General features: G+C 43.0%; 1 protein-coding gene across 3 annotated transcripts; it reads left to right on the top strand.

Annotated features, from left to right (window-relative positions):
- The first annotated feature begins 1,240 nt into the window (after window positions 1-1,240).
- Window positions 1,241-16,254, top strand: nap1l4a (nucleosome assembly protein 1-like 4a). 3 transcript variants are annotated; one of them, XM_062547371.1, is made up of 15 exons: window positions 1,253-1,311; window positions 2,352-2,398; window positions 2,757-2,814; window positions 4,373-4,517; window positions 5,619-5,705; window positions 6,174-6,296; window positions 6,683-6,754; window positions 6,926-7,065; window positions 7,806-7,951; window positions 12,626-12,648; window positions 12,812-12,931; window positions 13,270-13,302; window positions 13,587-13,637; window positions 14,150-14,181; window positions 14,944-16,254. In XM_062547371.1, the coding sequence occupies exons 2-14, from the start codon at window positions 2,374-2,376 to the stop codon at window positions 14,153-14,155; spliced, it is 1,029 nt and encodes a 342-aa protein (XP_062403355.1). In that variant the 5' UTR covers window positions 1,253-1,311; window positions 2,352-2,373; the 3' UTR covers window positions 14,156-14,181; window positions 14,944-16,254. The 3 variants fall into 3 exon arrangements, with proteins under 3 accessions (XP_062403356.1, XP_062403355.1, XP_062403354.1); XM_062547370.1 differs by lacking the exon at window positions 14,150-14,181; XM_062547372.1 differs by lacking the exons at window positions 2,352-2,398; window positions 14,150-14,181 and having other exon boundaries at window positions 1,241-1,311.
- Window positions 16,255-16,782: the final 528 nt, after the last annotated feature.

The following is a 16,782-nucleotide window of genomic DNA, read 5'->3' as shown; positions in this document are numbered from 1 at the left end:
CAATGAAGACGTTTTTCCCTTCAGCTAGCTGTAGTCCTTGGAGAAGCTAGGTGATTTGGAGAGGAATTAGTGTGGATTTCAAAAGCATCAGTTATCTCTTTCTCTAGGCCTCGGGGAAATCTTCAAGTCTATAATAATCCTTGTCTGGTAGAATTGCCATTGATCACTGCCTCATCTGCCCCAACCTTCTCTCTCACAACAAATCAGGAGGACTCCGGAGAGTGAGTTTGGGTGGCACCCTTGAATGGGAATACCCATACAAAGCTTCGCCAAATTTGGGATTTGCTCTGCAGGTCCATCTGGCCATTGAAGTCCATTTCTAATGTCCCTAAAACACAGGCAGCAAATACAATCTCTAATTCATCAGCTTAAACCTTTTGAAATCCTGTGGCGATCAGCCGCACAGGAAAGTTGGACCTGGGTCTGATGCCGGCCTTGCCACAGCTGCATAAAACATTTTGCTTGATACCAGGGCCAAGGACCTCACACACCAAAGCCCTAGCTGACCAGTTGCACTAACATTTCACTTAATGTATACCCTGCAGGTGGTCATCATAGTCCATACTCCTTGGTGATGATATCCTCAAGATCCTGAACATGAGATGAGATTGTAAAACCCGACAAGTGCTGTTCATCTAATTAAAAAAAAAAAAAAAAAAAAAAAAAAAATCGATCGGTTGATGTCTAATGGTACTGTACCTCCCTGAAATAAGTTTTTACTATAGGGATTTCTGCTTCTGTGTACAAAGGCCTACCTACACTATCATCCAACATCCAGTGTTGCATTTCCACTTTGTAACTTCAGCTTGTTGTCATGTGTAGGCTAGGCTATGACACTGACTTTGGGTTGTGGGAAAAAATGTTTCATGAACTATACACCTCCCCATCAAGTTGGCTTACAGGCTGGCTATGTTACACATTTGTTACTTTGTAACAACATTAGCTGCCAGATATGTCGTATTTTTAACCTGCGTTTAAAAAATGACCAGGCTACAAACAAAATAAGGAAAATGTGTCCTCTCGGAATCTAACATATTAAACAGCACAGGTCTATTAAAAATTAAGGTAACATTGTTCTTCTCCGTGACTTCTGTTGGATGACCGCCGCTGGCTGGCCAATTCAGCTAATTCAGAGAGGTTGCACTGTCTGTGGCGCCTGCGTCTTCTCGGTTGCCCAATAGTCAGCCAATTGGGATGAAGTATAGTGAAGATTGTCCAATGAGAGTGTCCTATAGTAAGAAGTGCATTGCGCTCTTTGCGGCGAAAACGTGAGGTCGGTGGCAAGCTTGTGAACATTTGTGAAGTTACAAGGTACAGTAAAAATATACATTTTTATTGGCAAGGCACTATAACAAGATCAACCGTATCGGGTATAACAATTTTCTTTGTTTGGGAAACGTTTCATGACGTTTGTCCTTTAGATCACTGATGCTGTCACAACGTGACAGTCTCCATGTGCCCCGAGGTCTCTATGCGGGCATTTAACATAATAACGGCGGGCGGTGTAACGAGTAAAAGTTATATATGTTTGTTGATTACGATAAAGTTAACATCAGAATCACAGTCATCTTGTTGTGTGTCAATAGAACTTTGTTGTAACAAAGTTGTATAGTTGTTGGACAACTTGAAACGTTGAAATAGTGACGGGGTTAATCACGTTAGCGAAGACTGAGACATGCACCAACGCTAACATAAGAAATTTAGCTTACTGCGCAACTTTTAAGTTGTACTTTGTGATCATTTGACCTAAATATCAAGATGTCTAACTGTTCCACGAATAAACTATGATTTAACCTTAACCCTTTATTCCACGAAAAGTCAGCCAATCGAGAATGGCTGCCTTTCTAGTTAGCAGTTGTCTGGTTGGTTAAAGCTTCTTGTATCGATATTTCAAGCCAGATATGTAACCAGCTCATGTTCTCCTCTGGAACAGCTGTAAATAGGCTACTGCGTTACTCAGTTGATGTTTGGAAGTCTACTTTGTTCTTTAAGTATTGTCTTCATATACACACGGATCATCTCCGTTATCTTATAGTGGTCGTATAACTTTAATTGGAGCTGACTAAACAGCTCTTACTAAGGACTATGGACAACGCCATTGGCTCATTGTTAGATACTAACTACATTTTTCAGGGTTTGTCATTGTAGAAAACCTAAATTCCTGCTACAATCAGTTTACTTGAGCAGCTGTTGCATCACTCCAACTTGGTTGTGGTGTTGTGGCCTAGAAAGTGTCAAATAGCGACACAAAAGTCACAAGGGGTTGCAGTGTGAAGTGCAGTTCCCATGCAGACACAATCTATACTCTCTTTGGGTTGGAAAGCAGACTTACTTGTGTGTTGTTTTCACAGTGGAAGGGGAATACACTTAGACATGGATAGAAAAGGTGATGGTAAAGGTAACTTAAATTCTTTATTTATATATTATTATACTATGTATGTATATTTTTACTTATTGATTATTTGGTGTGTTAAACAACTTTGCGCTGTAATGACAAACGGAACTCTAAAATATGTTTCATGAGGCAAAACCACTGGATGACTAATATATTAATGTGTCAGCACTATTGAAAGGATCTCGGCAAGCACAAAGATGTTTAAGCCTTGAGGCCATAAGGCTAGACAAGAGCAAGCTGTACTGAACACGTCCGTAATTCAAAAGCATGTCTGATTACAGTAAGAACTTGAGTAATCTGTGTTTTTTGCCCAACATTTGATTGGTGATTCAATCAATGTGTTATTGCCTTGACTTGACAGTTAAGGCTGAGCTGATTATGGCAGCTGAAAGACCTGAAGGGTTTCCCCCTATCGAGAGGTAAGGAAAATGGGACATAGCAGACCATTTAATTCCCTTACTAAGTTGAATAAATGATACACAGAGTAATTGCTCGTTAAGATTTGGCATGTGATCAGAAGTTTGAATCCAGTCTTGTCATGAGACTGCGAGTAGCACAGCATTAAAGCAATAGTTCGGAATTTTGGACATAGGACCTCATTTCCAACTCAGTCTGGGTGATATAGATCGGTGAAGACCATTTTCAGTGAATTTCTGCCCTTCCTATGAGTTGCAGCGTTCATCTCGTGCTAATCTGGTGCCAAGATAACGCAAGTCAACGGTAACATCCAGCCTGCCACTGAAAACACTCCACAGAACACCCGAAACAAATACGTTTTAACGTCAGACTATCGATGCACATGCCTAGTGTTGATAGAACCATGTTAGAAATAAAACGAACCTTGCATCGCATTGCAATAGCCTACTTTGTTCCCTGTATGGCAGTGGCGGATTGATATTGAGAAACTAGTCCCTCAAAATGTAATACATCATTGAGTTGCAAGGTTAGTTTTATTTCTAAAATTATTCTATCAACACGGACATGTATATCGATAGTCCGACGATTTAATTGACTTGTCTTGGGTGTGCGGTGGAGTGAGTAAGACTGTTGTTGATGTCAGACTGATGTTACCGTAGAAATGTGTTAGCTCAAAACCAGCGTTAGCAAAGGGGGACGCTGCAACTGAAGGAAGGGGCTAAACGCGATAAAAACGGTCTTCACCGACCTATATCACCTCGGTAAAGTTGGAAATGAGGTCCTATGTCCAAAATTCCGAACTATTCCTTTAAGAGTCATTGCATGAGAAAACCAGGCAGAGGTGGGAAGATGGGGGTCGGCCAAATCGGCTCATACTTTGTATATGTGATAAGTATGTGGAACTATGAACAGCCATATACTTAAAACCCTCCAGCTGTTTTTTGTTATGGAGTTCTGGGACCCCTCTCAGAGACCCTCAAAAATCCAACAATTCATGGCTGAAAATGACTGAAATTGCCATTTCTACCCTGATTATCCTGATAAAGATATGAACATAAGCTTTATGTTTCCATAGAGCCTAGGTAGCATAGTTTTAAAGACCAAAAGGTGCACCGAGGGGTTATCTACACCACTGAAAGCAGAATTTTCCTCCCTCTAAATTTCGGTCATTTTTAAGAAGCATTATCTCGTATTCGCAGTGGCTTTGGTGGATGGTTTTACTGTTGCTGGAGAAAGGAACATCTACTGATTCAAAAACAATTGTCGTCTAATTGGGCCACACATAATGTGTGCCGTACCAGGAGGGTCACAACAAAAAAGAGTTCGAGGGTTTTAAGTATATGGCTGTTCATAGTTCCACATACTTATCACATATACAAAGTATGAGCCGATTTGGCCGACCCCCATCTTCCTACCTCCTGCTGGTTTTGCCTGGTTTTCTCGTGCAATGACTCTTAAATGCGTAGGCTCTCTATGATCCTGAGATGGATTTGAGATTTGAGATGCGCCTCGATGTGCCTCTTCATGTGAGTTGTGCTCACTGGTCCTCTGTCCCCTCAGCATTCTCCCTAAGGCGGTGAAGAGGAGGGTCCACGCCTTGAAGAGGCTGCAGCTCCAGTGCGCTCACATCGAGGCCAAGTTCTACGAGGAAGTCCATGAGCTGGAGAGAAAATACGCCGCCCTCTACCAGCCACTGTTTGACAAGGTAGCCCCCCACCTGCCCGCCCACTGATCTCCGTTCAGTCTCGCACCCTCAGGCGCCCTCTTCTCTGCTGCTGACTGCATTCCTAACAGAGCTCTCGTAACATGGAGAACATGGGTGGGCTACTTAGAAATGTAGAATAGAAACTGTCCCATGCCTCTGCTGCAAATTGGGATAGGCCTATTTCATGGTGAGTTCACCAGGCATGTAACTGAAGCGTTCCATTCACAGAGTGTATGCCGCAACGATTAGCCTACCACTGTAATCAATGGAACTGGCTACACCGGATACGATAGCCGCACGTGCACTTGAAAAAAAACTAGACCAGTCGACTAAAACTATTTTTAAAGCTCTGCAAACGGAATGCTTTCACATGCACAGCCAGTGCAGCCCGGCTGTAATGCACATGAGTGCTGCCTCTCCCATTGGGGTTTCCAGTACGGCAGAGGCGGCACACCAGTGCTACATTTTCCTACCCCATCTCTTACGAGTAGCCAGCTGCTCTCCGCTCAAGCTGAGCTATTTCCAGTGATGGGGACAAGTGTTCCAACCACAAGCCAACAGGAGGAACTATGAATCCACAACGCTAGAGCAGCGTCTCTGGTCTTTCTGTCTGTCTGGCCGTGCAATGCTGACACTGATGAAGCTAAGTAGTGCTGTAAAAATCCGGTGTTTAAAGTGCACAAGGACAGAGATGGACCCCCCTCGGATGTTATTCTCCATTGCTGCATGCATATCTGGGGGAAGTACTCTTCCTGTGGAAAGAATAGCAATTCGTATAGAGCACTGGTAAAATGTGAGTGAAACATGAAGGTGACATTGTTCGTTTGTCCCAAACCTGACATGCAGGTTGATTTCATGGGTTTGTTTCAGCACATGTCTTCTTTTGTCTACAATGTTTTATTGGCTCACACTGTGGAATGCCTTTCAACATCTGAGAAGTGAAAGGCACTGGTGGTTAATTTTGTGTGGGTGTGTGCTCATTAGACATGACAAGTCTTTGTGCCTGTACATGCGTGTGTGTGTGTGTGAGTCTATGTGGGTGTGTGGGTGTGTGAGATTAAGATTGACTCATGTCTTTTTTTTTTTGTTTGTGTGTACCAGAGACGAAGTGTGGTGTCCGGAGCCGTGGAACCCACCGATGAAGAGTGTGAATGGCACAGTGACCGAGAGGAAGATGAAGATCTCACTGTGAGGATTTTTCTTCCCCAATTGGCACAATTGTTAATTATTTATTTGCACCTCACGTGTAAATTCTGTCAAAAGCTTGTATGGTCTACTCTAACTGTCATATGGTCACTTCCAATAGTGCACTGTGGATGTGTTACATCAGCTCAGCTAACCCCCACATGAATAGCATGTCTGTTTTTAGCCTAGCTAAAATGTAGAATATGTTAGAAACTGTGCAATGAGTAGTGCACCCTCAGACACTGCCAAGTTCCTGAAATAGACAAGGAGACAAGGATACAAGGAGGTTTATTTGTCACGTGCATATGATTACTAAAGTAAAGAATGCAGTGAAATTGTCAGTTCCTTCGCCTGTTCTGCATATGACAATGTCATATCTTCATCTTCTCGATAGCCATTCTTCCTGTGGCACGCTACAGCTAATTAGTGGTGTATCTGAACATGTCGGTGTGTTTGCTGTGTGCTCCTCAGGAGGGACTCAAGAAAAAAGCTGTGCTGGAGGAGAAGAGTGAAGCCGGAGAGGCCCCCAAGGGCATCCCAGAGTTCTGGCTCACCATCTTCCGGAATGTTCCCATGCTCGGCGAGATGATGCAGGTCAGCTTCAGCCCCAGGCCATGCTGATCTGGGCGTTTTTTTTTTTTTGTTGTTTTTACACCCAGGTGCACAAGACAGGTCCAAGGGGTCATAGAGTAAGAATTAGGAAAACAGGTTCAAGGTCGTAGATAGAGATGATACGTTATGATATACTTAACCTTTTAAGCGAGTTTGACATTTGTGATGCTTTTGTTGAAGTATTTTTCAAGCATCAGTGCCTGAAATGGAAAATATGTATCAGAAGGCTCTAGCTTGTATATACATCATACATGAAGAGACAGTACAGTTTTCATCAAGCTATGATGACTAAATTTCACTGTAGGCAAGTTTAGAATATTTGTTGCACAGTGCTCTCTCCCATAAGATTCCATCCTCCGTCTCAACAGGAACACGACGAACCTATCCTGAAGCATTTGCAGGACATCACTGTGAAGTTTTCTGAACCTGGACAGCCAATGGTCAGTATCTCTTTCAATTACAACATGGTTGCTTGATCATTGCTTATTATGTGATGAGTGGTAGAAATCTGTTTTCTTGTTTTTCGTTAGCTATTCCCGGAATGTGCGGTCAAAGTCATTTTATCAAACCAAAAAAGGCGCTGATATTTGTCCCTCTTCTTCTCTTCACAGAGCTTCACCCTGGAGTTCCACTTTGAGCCCAATAATTATTTTAGCAACACAGTCCTCACCAAGCTGTACAAAATGAAAGCTGAGCCGGATGCGGCGGACCCCTTCTCCTTCGAGGGCACTGAGATAGTGGACTGTGAAGGGTAAGAAACGGGGTTGAGCTAATGTTTACGTGTTTAGATGTTGAGCTGATGTTCAGATGTGAAGGTGTTGAGCTAATGTTTACATGTTTAGATGTTTACAGTAGGTATTGAGCTAATGTTTAGATGCCTAGGTGTTGAGCTAATGTTTACATGTTTAGATGTTTACAGTAGGTATTGAGCTAATGTGTAGATGTTTACTGTAGGTGTTGAGCTAATGTTTACGTGTTTAGATGTTGAGCTGATGTTTAGATGTGAAGGTGTTGAGCTAATGTTTACATGTTTAGATGTTTACAGTAGGTATTGAGCTAATGTTTAGATGTTTAGGTGTTGAGCTAATGTTTACGTGTTTAGATGTTGAGCTGATGTTTAGATGTTAAGGCCTTGAGCTAATGTTTAGATGTTTAGATGTTTAGGTATTGAGCTGTGTTTAGATGTTAAGGTGATGAGCTACAGTAATGTTTACATGTTTAGATGTTTACAGTAGGTATTGAGCTAATATTTAGATGTTTAGGTGTTGAGCTAACGTTTAGATGTTTAGGTGTTGACCTAATGTTTAGGTGCTTAGCTGTTGAGCTAACGTTTAGATGTTTAGTAGTTTACTAGTTATACACCCCATCCCAAATCCTGCTATTTTTTTTGTGTCTCTCTCTACTCTCTGAATGAAGGCTGAAAAGTCCCCAAACCAAAAGAAACCAATGCAGGATTTAAAATAACGCATCTTTTTTATTGTCTTATGGCAGATGCCAGATCAGCTGGCAGAAAGGCAAAGACGTGACGATGAAGGTCATCAAGAAGAAGCAGAAGCACAAGGGCCGGGGCACGGTGCGCACTGTCACCAAGCAGATCCCTCAGGACTCCTTCTTCAACTTCTTCAGCCCCGTCAAGGGTAAGGCCCGAGGCAGCCAAGCGTCTGTAGGACCACAGAAACATGTACATTCGCCCTATTATTCTAGCCCTCACATGGCTCATTATTCTGTTACTGGTTGAGTTAAAGAGGCCATGTTGTGCAAAACTCTTTTCTTGTGCTTTTGTACATACGTTTTGGGTCTCTGATGTTTCTACAAACACACCAAGTGTGAAACAAAACCGTGCATTGAATTTTTGTGGGCTAGTTGAGAGATGTTCATGTCAGAAACCGTGCGCTTTTGTGAGCTAGTCAGATTTCTCCCCTATTGTTAGGTCACAGTAGGGGAAAACTGAATATTGTGTACCCCCAGAGTCATATATGGCACTGACTACCCACCCCCAGAGCCATATAGATCATTCTAGGGCTCTACCCACCCCCATCTGACAATTCCTACCCACTAAGTTAGGCGCTTCCTGTTGAAGATTTTCTATTTGGGCCATAGCCTATCATTTCCTAGCCTGGTCGTACCAGACTCTCGTACGAACATTTCTTTAAGAACAGAAAGTCTGGCCACTTTCCATTGCCAAGTGTTAACTTCCTTGAAGGTGAGTACTCTGTTGAAGTTTAAAACTTATTGGATCTGCCCAGAGCCACTATGGACCTGCCATAACCTCACTCTTGGTTGTGACGTATGTCATGCTCAAACTAGCACGTCATCGCTCTCCGTCACGCCTCTGTTCGCTGACAGATAAAACAGGTAGAAATTGGCCAGAGAAAACCCATGAATATTTACAAAAACCCAGATGAGTATCAACAGTATTTTGTGTGTAGTAGGCTACACAAAATATCCAAACATCTTTTACACACCTGATATCATCCATATTGTCACCACGTGTCCACGTGTTGCCAACTCATGTTCCCTGGCTTTCGACCATGTTAGCCTACAACATCAGTTCCGGAGTGAGGTGTGGCCAACAACAGCTAATTTCTTTTTAAGGCAACTGGCCCCAGAAACAGACTATTCTGAAAGGTCCTGAAACGGGCTAATATGTAATCTGAGAGGAATTTTGTGCAAACAGCTTCAGGGACATGTTTTGCGCAGCCCATAGATCTATTTTGACTTACTGTCAAAGAAGTATAATATGGGACCCTTAAAAGGTCAACATGCAAAATCTACAAGTACAAAAGGACATTCCTGCTGTGAAAGGTTTGACTGAACTTTGATACACACGTACCAATGATAACTGAAACGCTATGCTATAGGTAAAAATTGGTTACAGTTAATTATGACAACGTCATCATGATGAACTACATGGTCTACAATGGGGATCAATTTCAGAGTAATTTTGAGAACAAGACACCTGTCAGTCAATCAGAATTTGAGAAATCTCATTCACAAACATGAAGAATATTGCAGAGATTGCAGAGATTGTGGACATAACTTAAAGGTCCTTTTCAAAACAACCAAACTCAGTCCACTAAAACTGGACCAGAAAGTCGACCAAAACCAAAAGGACTCACTTGTATTCACACTGATGCCACTGCTTTGAATTATGGGCTATGTAGTTGCTTGGGGTTAGTGAAGTATTTTCGTCATCATTAATTATGAGGTTCAAATAATTATCATAACCCATGATTGGTGTGCTGGTTTGTTGAATAAATATAGCCTATATATTTGTCTGGGTGTCAGAATCTGACACGCCAGCCAGTCACACTTTCTAATTCAGAGTAGACCTCGCCCCTCCTGATTATTGTTGCTATGTCGACCAACCTTTAGCTCATGTCCGAAATGACAACTGAGCGGCAGTCTGTTAACTCTCTCACACGTTTAACATGCTAGAAGAGTTGGACAGAGAGATGATGGATGCAGATCATGAAACAAGAGTAGCAACATCATGAGTCCACTGATTTCTACATGATCCAATAGCCTGGATGAAAAGATATTCATTAGTGTGAATGTTAAGAGCACACTGCTTGGCTGTAGCCTATGGTTGCACGTGTCTGTAGGCTATCATGGTTTTGTTATACGGTAGGGTTAACGGTAATCGTTTTGATAATTATTACCGTTATGCCTTCTCTTCTGGCAATGGCTAGTCAAGGTGCATAAAATAGACTACAAACAATGCGAAAAGTGAACCTGGAGCACACTGTTCATGTAGAGGGCTGTAAGGGACTAAGTGTGAAGACACCATAAACGATGGATTGCCCAAGTGCACGATGCATTGATAACCCTTGAGATTTTGTAAGTTTAGTTTCCCAACCGTTGATCGTTACTCTGCACTTCCGGCCTGTCTCTGAGAACCTCATATGGCCTGTCTGTCTGTACAGTTCTTTCAAGTGTCCCCTGTCACTGCAGTATTCTGAAGTGTCTGACAGATTTGTTGTGAAGCACCCTTTGATAGTTGCATTCTACCACTCCTCCACTAGAGGACAGCAGAGGTATAGGGTTTTCAGCTTGAGCTGCTATAACAGCACCTCTCCATTGGCAAAAAGGGAGCTAATGCGCTGCGAAATTAAGGGGCGCCCTGGCGTTGGATGTGTGAACTAGCTTTTTGCCTGCACACACCCGTACAACACCCCAGTAATGGTCTTAAGATTTATTGAGATATTCAACTTTTAGAGCAGTATAATGTTGTCCTTCTACCTCAAAATAATGCTTTCAGACTTGAACCCACACTGACTTAAAAAAATAATGAGAATGGAGTTAGGAGGGAGGTTAGGAACATGACCCTTGTCGACTTAAGATGAATTTAATACTCCTTCAGCGTTAAATGTGAACCCAGTACACTGATATTTGACAAAAGGGGGAATTCCTACACCGTGTTTCCTTACAATTAAATGAAAAGAACCTATTGAGAGATGGACAGATACACTGATGTATGAACGCAGTAACGGATCAGTGGTCTCCGCCTGTGGTCAGCCGGTCAGATGAGAGGAAATGTGTGCCGTCAGCAGGTTGGATTTGCACGCGTCTCTTAACGTCTTGGCCTTGTGTGTTAGTCAGCCATTGCTGTGGTTAGAGGCTGTGGAGGCAGCCTGTCTGTGCCTGCTTAACTGCCTTCCCACAATCCACCTCTCCTGGAGCACAGCAAGTGCCACAAGGAACACCGGGGGACTCATGTCACCTTGGTTAAGTTTGCATGCGATCGGGAGGAGCAACTCCCACTCTATTCATAGAGCCTGGAGGTTCTGTTTGCTTGCCAGCACTAATAGAGGTTTCTTGCTATCTAAAGAAAGATATCAGACGAATAAGCTTAACTGGATCATGTTACAATGTAGTGTACTAATGTATTAGCCATTTCTGTGTCATATTAAGCAACAATTTGTGCAAGCGCTTCTGGATTGTGTGTATATTGTAGTATGTAATGTTGTGTCATTTCAAGTAGTGTAGTGTAGTGGCCGATGCGATGGGTTAGCATGCAGTAGCCTGAAAAGTTGTGGGTTACATTTCTGGCTTCCACTGTTGTGCCTTTGAGCCAAGTTGCTTTAGGGAGAATGCTAAATGAATAAATGTATGGTTACCCATGAAGGGTTTTTTACTATAAAGATAAAGGCGGGAAATAACAGGAGCTGGTGATACTGCCAGAAGCCCTGACCTAGCTAAGCTTGCATTTATCAGAAACCTCCAGTAGGGCACAGACAACCACTTCTTCACTGATAAACCTGCTGCTCTGTGGCGTTCAGTTTTGTGTGTGTGTGTGTGTGTGTGTGTGTCTTTTCTCCAGCCTTAAAACCGCATACCAACCACTTGACTGCCGAGCTCGGAAGGTGTTAGCCGGTGCCTTCCTATGCGAAGGTATTCCTTTGGAGCGGCCCACACCTTGATCTAAATCAGCACAGTCATTCAGGAAATGTGACCAGGCGACGCTCCATTGGCTCAGGCATGGCCACTTAACCTTCACCAGGCTCATGTCTTACAGTAGGGCTGAAGAATGCAGCCCTGCCTGGTTAAACTGTGGGAAAGTCAGTGTGTGTGTGTGTGTGTGTTGAAGGTGTGTGTGTGTGTGTGTGTGTGTGTCTGGGCGTGTGATAGGATGCTTGGAGGCTGTGCCCTGCTGTCGCTCAAGCGGCCGGATGTGTGTACACTCTACTGTGACCGCAGTTTGTCTGGGGTGTTAATGGGTTGCCACGGCGGTTTCCATGGCGTTCTCCTGTGAGGTGTGCCTCGCCTGTGATTGGCTGGAGGTTTGGGAGTGATTCGCTCACCACCTGTCTGATGTCATCACAGCCAGACCCTGTGCCAACCCAAAGAGTTTTCAGAGTACAAGCATGTCCCAAACAATGTGGGATTATTGTATACCGGTTAATTCTTTGAAGTCTGACTCGTCTAAGTCTGGCTAACTGCCAGTCTAGTTGTGTATCTTATGTTTAAGGGTCCAAGGTTCAGGTTTCTGGTTGTGAAGGCATCTTTTTGTGCTTAGAACTCAGAAGTTAAGAGTGCCAACACCATAGTGCCCAGGAGGCACACGCAGTTATTAAATGATTAGCTTGCTTTTGAAGTCACTTTGCTTTGGCTAAAAGGTCTCATTAAATGACTAAATACTTTATTGATGCCAAAATCACAGTCATGGACGGTATTTGTTATTAACAAATTATAAATGAGGAAATAGTGTAAATAAATGTAATTGGATATAATTAGTGATAAGGATAAATAGTGATGTGTGTGTTTTTAAAAGGCTAATGTTGTTTTCTCCCTTTCTCCTCTCTCACCAGCATCTCCAGGAGACAGTGAAGTGGTGAGTCGGCCTCTTGTACTGTAGTTTGATGCAAATGAATGGATGCTTTCTGATGCACTGTACCAATGCAAAGCATCAATCAGCTACTGCAGCTCATACATGCTGTGTGTGTGAGCACACACAATGTGAATTCTTGTTTTGTCTTTGTTTTACGCTGTCTTAGGATGAGGAGCTGGACTTCACCCTCGCTGCAGATTTTGAAGTGGGCCATTTCTTCCGCGAGAGAATAGTCCCGAGAGCAGTGCTGTACTTCACTGGCGAGGCCATGGAAGAGGAGATGAGTGTATGTGTCTCACCCACACTCAATACACACCCTGTTTTACGATTACATTATAGAAAGTTGGGTAGAGTTAGACAATTACATTTAGACAATAGGTATTTGCAGAGTAGTGAATTCTAGTGAATGCCAATGCACTTTCAAACTTTTAACCCCTTAATGGATGGGTTGGCTGTAAACTGAATTGCTCCTTGGGGATTAATAAAGTTTTCTGAATCTGAATCTGAATCTGAGAATAGTTATACATTTCTGTAATATGCTTATTGCTTTAACGTACATGTGAGATGTATTGACATTAAAGCTCTTAGTGCTTTATACTGAACACATTGTGCTTTATCCTGCAGATTGACGAAGAGGAGTATGAGGAAGGTGATGAGGTGAGTGGGCAGAGGGGAGAGTGTTTTGCGCTTAGGGATGGCATTAAGAGTTGGTTTATATGACATCCGCAAGAGAAAGGAATAACAAGGAGAAAGGAGAAAAAAATGTCTGCATGTATGTACTGTATGTTTGTATGTATATGTTGAATGTTGTGTTTGTATTGCTGCTGAAACACTGTAATCTCTGTAATCTGAATAAAGTATATCTATCTATCTATCTATCTATCTATCTATCTATCTATCTATCTATCTATCTATCTATAACGCTGTCTCCTGTGTTTCAGGAGCAAGAGGAAGAGGGTGATGAAGATGACGATGACGACTATGAGCCCAAGGTAGCTTGACACACGGCCGCACTGAGTGTGTTGGTGTTATTAACGCTGTCTGTTGGCGTGTTTGTAAATAGACAAGACGATTATAACTCTGGCCCTGATCCGGAGGCGTTCTGTGCCGTTTGGGTTTGAAAAAACATTAGTCTAATGCCTTGAGTAGCGGAGTGTGACCTTTTTTCAAATTTGCCTTAACACACACACACACACCCGCACGCACACATATTCACTCTCACTCACTCACACGCACTCAAACATAACACACCCAACACATGCTCTCACACATCTACACCCATATATGCACACGCACACACACACACACACACACACACACACACACACACACACACACACACACACACATACACACACACACCACACACATACACACTGTCTCACACAGACGCACGCAGTGGAGGAGATGACTCAGAAATCACAGCATAATTGCATGTTCGTACCTGCTTGACATTTGTGCTCTTTTTTGTTCCTCTCCCTCCCTCTGTTCCCCCTCCTTGCAGGCGTAGTCCTCTCTCCCTTCATGCGTTTCTAGGTAAGGGAGACGGGAGGATGGCGTCCTGGCCCATCCTCTGTCAGGCTTCTTGTTTTTCCTCTCGTATAAGTGTCTCTTCTGCTTGACTCTTGACAGCTCCCAACCTCCTCCTCCACCCCTGTCACACACACACACACACACACACACACACACAGACACACACACACACACCTGCTGTACCCGAGAAACACAGAGTGAGTTCAGTGCGCATAAGAGTATTCTGTTTTTAGTCAAGTGTGAATCTACACGCTGACAATTGATTCGTGACCGTGAACGTTGGTTCACATTTGGTTAAAGGATATTTTATGTGAGGCGATATTCTGCTCGCTGTACAAGGTGAAATTCACCTGCAGAGCGAGACTCACAGGCACCTGTATTCCCTCCATTAGCGCGTGCTGTCTCACGTCCCACTCTGGTAGTGCAGCATCACGGCTAACTCGCTCTGTCTTCCTCGAGGGCCCCCCTCTCTCTCTGTTCCCCTCTCTAATTCAGGAGGAGAATCCACTCAAGGTGTGTGTGCTTGATTGAATTCACCAGCCACCACTGGGGGGAGGGTTGTCCGAGAATGTTTTCCCTTTTCTCATTGGCCTGATCTCTCTTCCTCTCTTTTCACTCTTTCCCTCTCTCCCCTTCACTGAAACACTTCACTGCTTCCTCTGATCCCATACCCCTCCTCTCCTCTTCTGCTTCTTCTCTGCAACTCTTTCTCTCCATCTCCATCTCCATACATTTTGTCTGTGTCCCTCTTTCCTACCTGCGCAGACAGACGAGCCCCCGCCTACTGAGTGCAAGCAGCAGTAAGGTGGGGATTGGACTGGTGAGCTGTCCATCAAACTGGCCCCTTCCCCCCCCCGATCCAGCAGGATATCGTACTTCCGCAGGAGAAGGTCCCTACCAAGCGCCCTAAAAAACAAATGTAACAGCAGAACACTGTTCAGAAATATGTATTTGTGACTTTGTGTCAATATTTATGTCAATTGGTTGTTGTTTTCTGTCTTGATATGATGTGGTTTTGTACAAAAAGGTGACCTTGTATTCAAGTCCACCATCCATAGTTTGCGCTACAGCTGTCTGTTATGAAGAGCCAGTGTGCCACTGGGATGTACTGTGTCAAATGACCACTTTAAAGTTAAGGGATGGGAAAACCGTCCAGTGAAATCCCTCCGTTTCACACTTGTCTCTCTCAGGGTCTTTTTACAGCAGTTCTGACAGAGGACAGAACTGACCCCAAAGATGGCTCCAGATTTTACCCAATGCCTCCCATTCTGTGTCTGTGTCTGTGTCCCAGTATCTATTTAAAGAAACTTGAGATTTGAGTTGTTTCCTCTGTCAGTGCTGGTGGTCAACAGCTGGCTAAAGTATGCCATGAATTTTAAAAGTCAAGTCCGCTGCTGTTGCCTTTGCCTTCGCTCAGACATTATCACCCATGATAATTGTGTGCTGCCAAATTGTATCTTTTCAAATAACAAAGATAGGTTGGAGTGGTTTTCGAAATGTACTGTATTTGTGTCTGTTGTTTTTTTGTAGGTTTTTTTTTTTTGTAACACTCATTTATTGTAGATGTGTCAAAGTTGCGAGAAGTTTTGACACTTATGAGAGCAACATTTTCTCAGCCAATATCTGTGCACATCTGTGCACATCTGTGCCATCATCATAATCACAATGATGTCTTTGACTTCATCCTGCACTGGAAACCATTGTGGAGATACCCTGACCATCTATGTCTGTCCAACATTCAGAAATAAGTACACGCTGCAGTAGGAGACCGGAGGTCACCTCGTGATGCACTTTGACCATGGGCTGCCAACTTTTGTCACCACGCTTTGGAGTGGTGAATTTACTCATATGCATGTCTGCCTAAAACGCACAGTGACTTGGGGGTGGACAGTAGGTCTGGCTCGTGGAGGCAAGTGGTTGGGTGGATCTCTTTATACCGTGACGAGCTCGTTTATGTCCATAAACTTGCAATGGCCTTAGTCGTCTATTCTCAGATTTGTTATGCAATGTTATTTTTTTAGTTTATACAGACTAGTCATACAACTATATTCAATAAAGTTTAAATTTGTGCAAAACGTGCAAAATGTCCCTGTGGCCTTTCTTTACCTAGTATTGTTTTTAATGATTTGTTTTATTTCTTGTTCTAAAGTACCTGGACTTCAAAACTCCATGATGGTAACGAAAGCACAATAGCTAATACAACAAAACAAAACCTAGTCTAGTCAAAATGTAACAAAATCTAGCCCATCATTGACAAACAAAATATTTGTTTGAAGTAGTCACAAATGTAACAAAACAGTATCAGGTGACATCACATTTGGCCACAACAGTACCAATACAGAAGAAATGTATTGAAATGTCCTTTGTTACACATTTGCTTTTTCTAGTATTATGTGTCCTTATTTGGTGTCCCATTTAATCAGCGCAATAGAGTAATGATCGAAAGACGGATGTCACAAAAGTCTGTTTACTTGTACACGAGTGGTCATGCCTTAAAAAAAGGGCCAAATCCAGCTGTTCTTTTTTCCAGTTTAATATTGACCTTGCATGGAATGTCTCTACACGAGTATACCACACAAAAGCTCCCTTGAGTATGCCTGTCGG

The sequence above is a fragment of the Sardina pilchardus genome, chromosome 10 (genome assembly GCF_963854185.1).
Source record: "Sardina pilchardus chromosome 10, fSarPil1.1, whole genome shotgun sequence".
Classification (NCBI taxonomy): domain Eukaryota; kingdom Metazoa; phylum Chordata; class Actinopteri; order Clupeiformes; family Clupeidae; genus Sardina; species Sardina pilchardus.
Note: the sequence above shows the minus strand (reverse complement) of the source record. Positions and strands in the feature narration are given on the sequence as shown.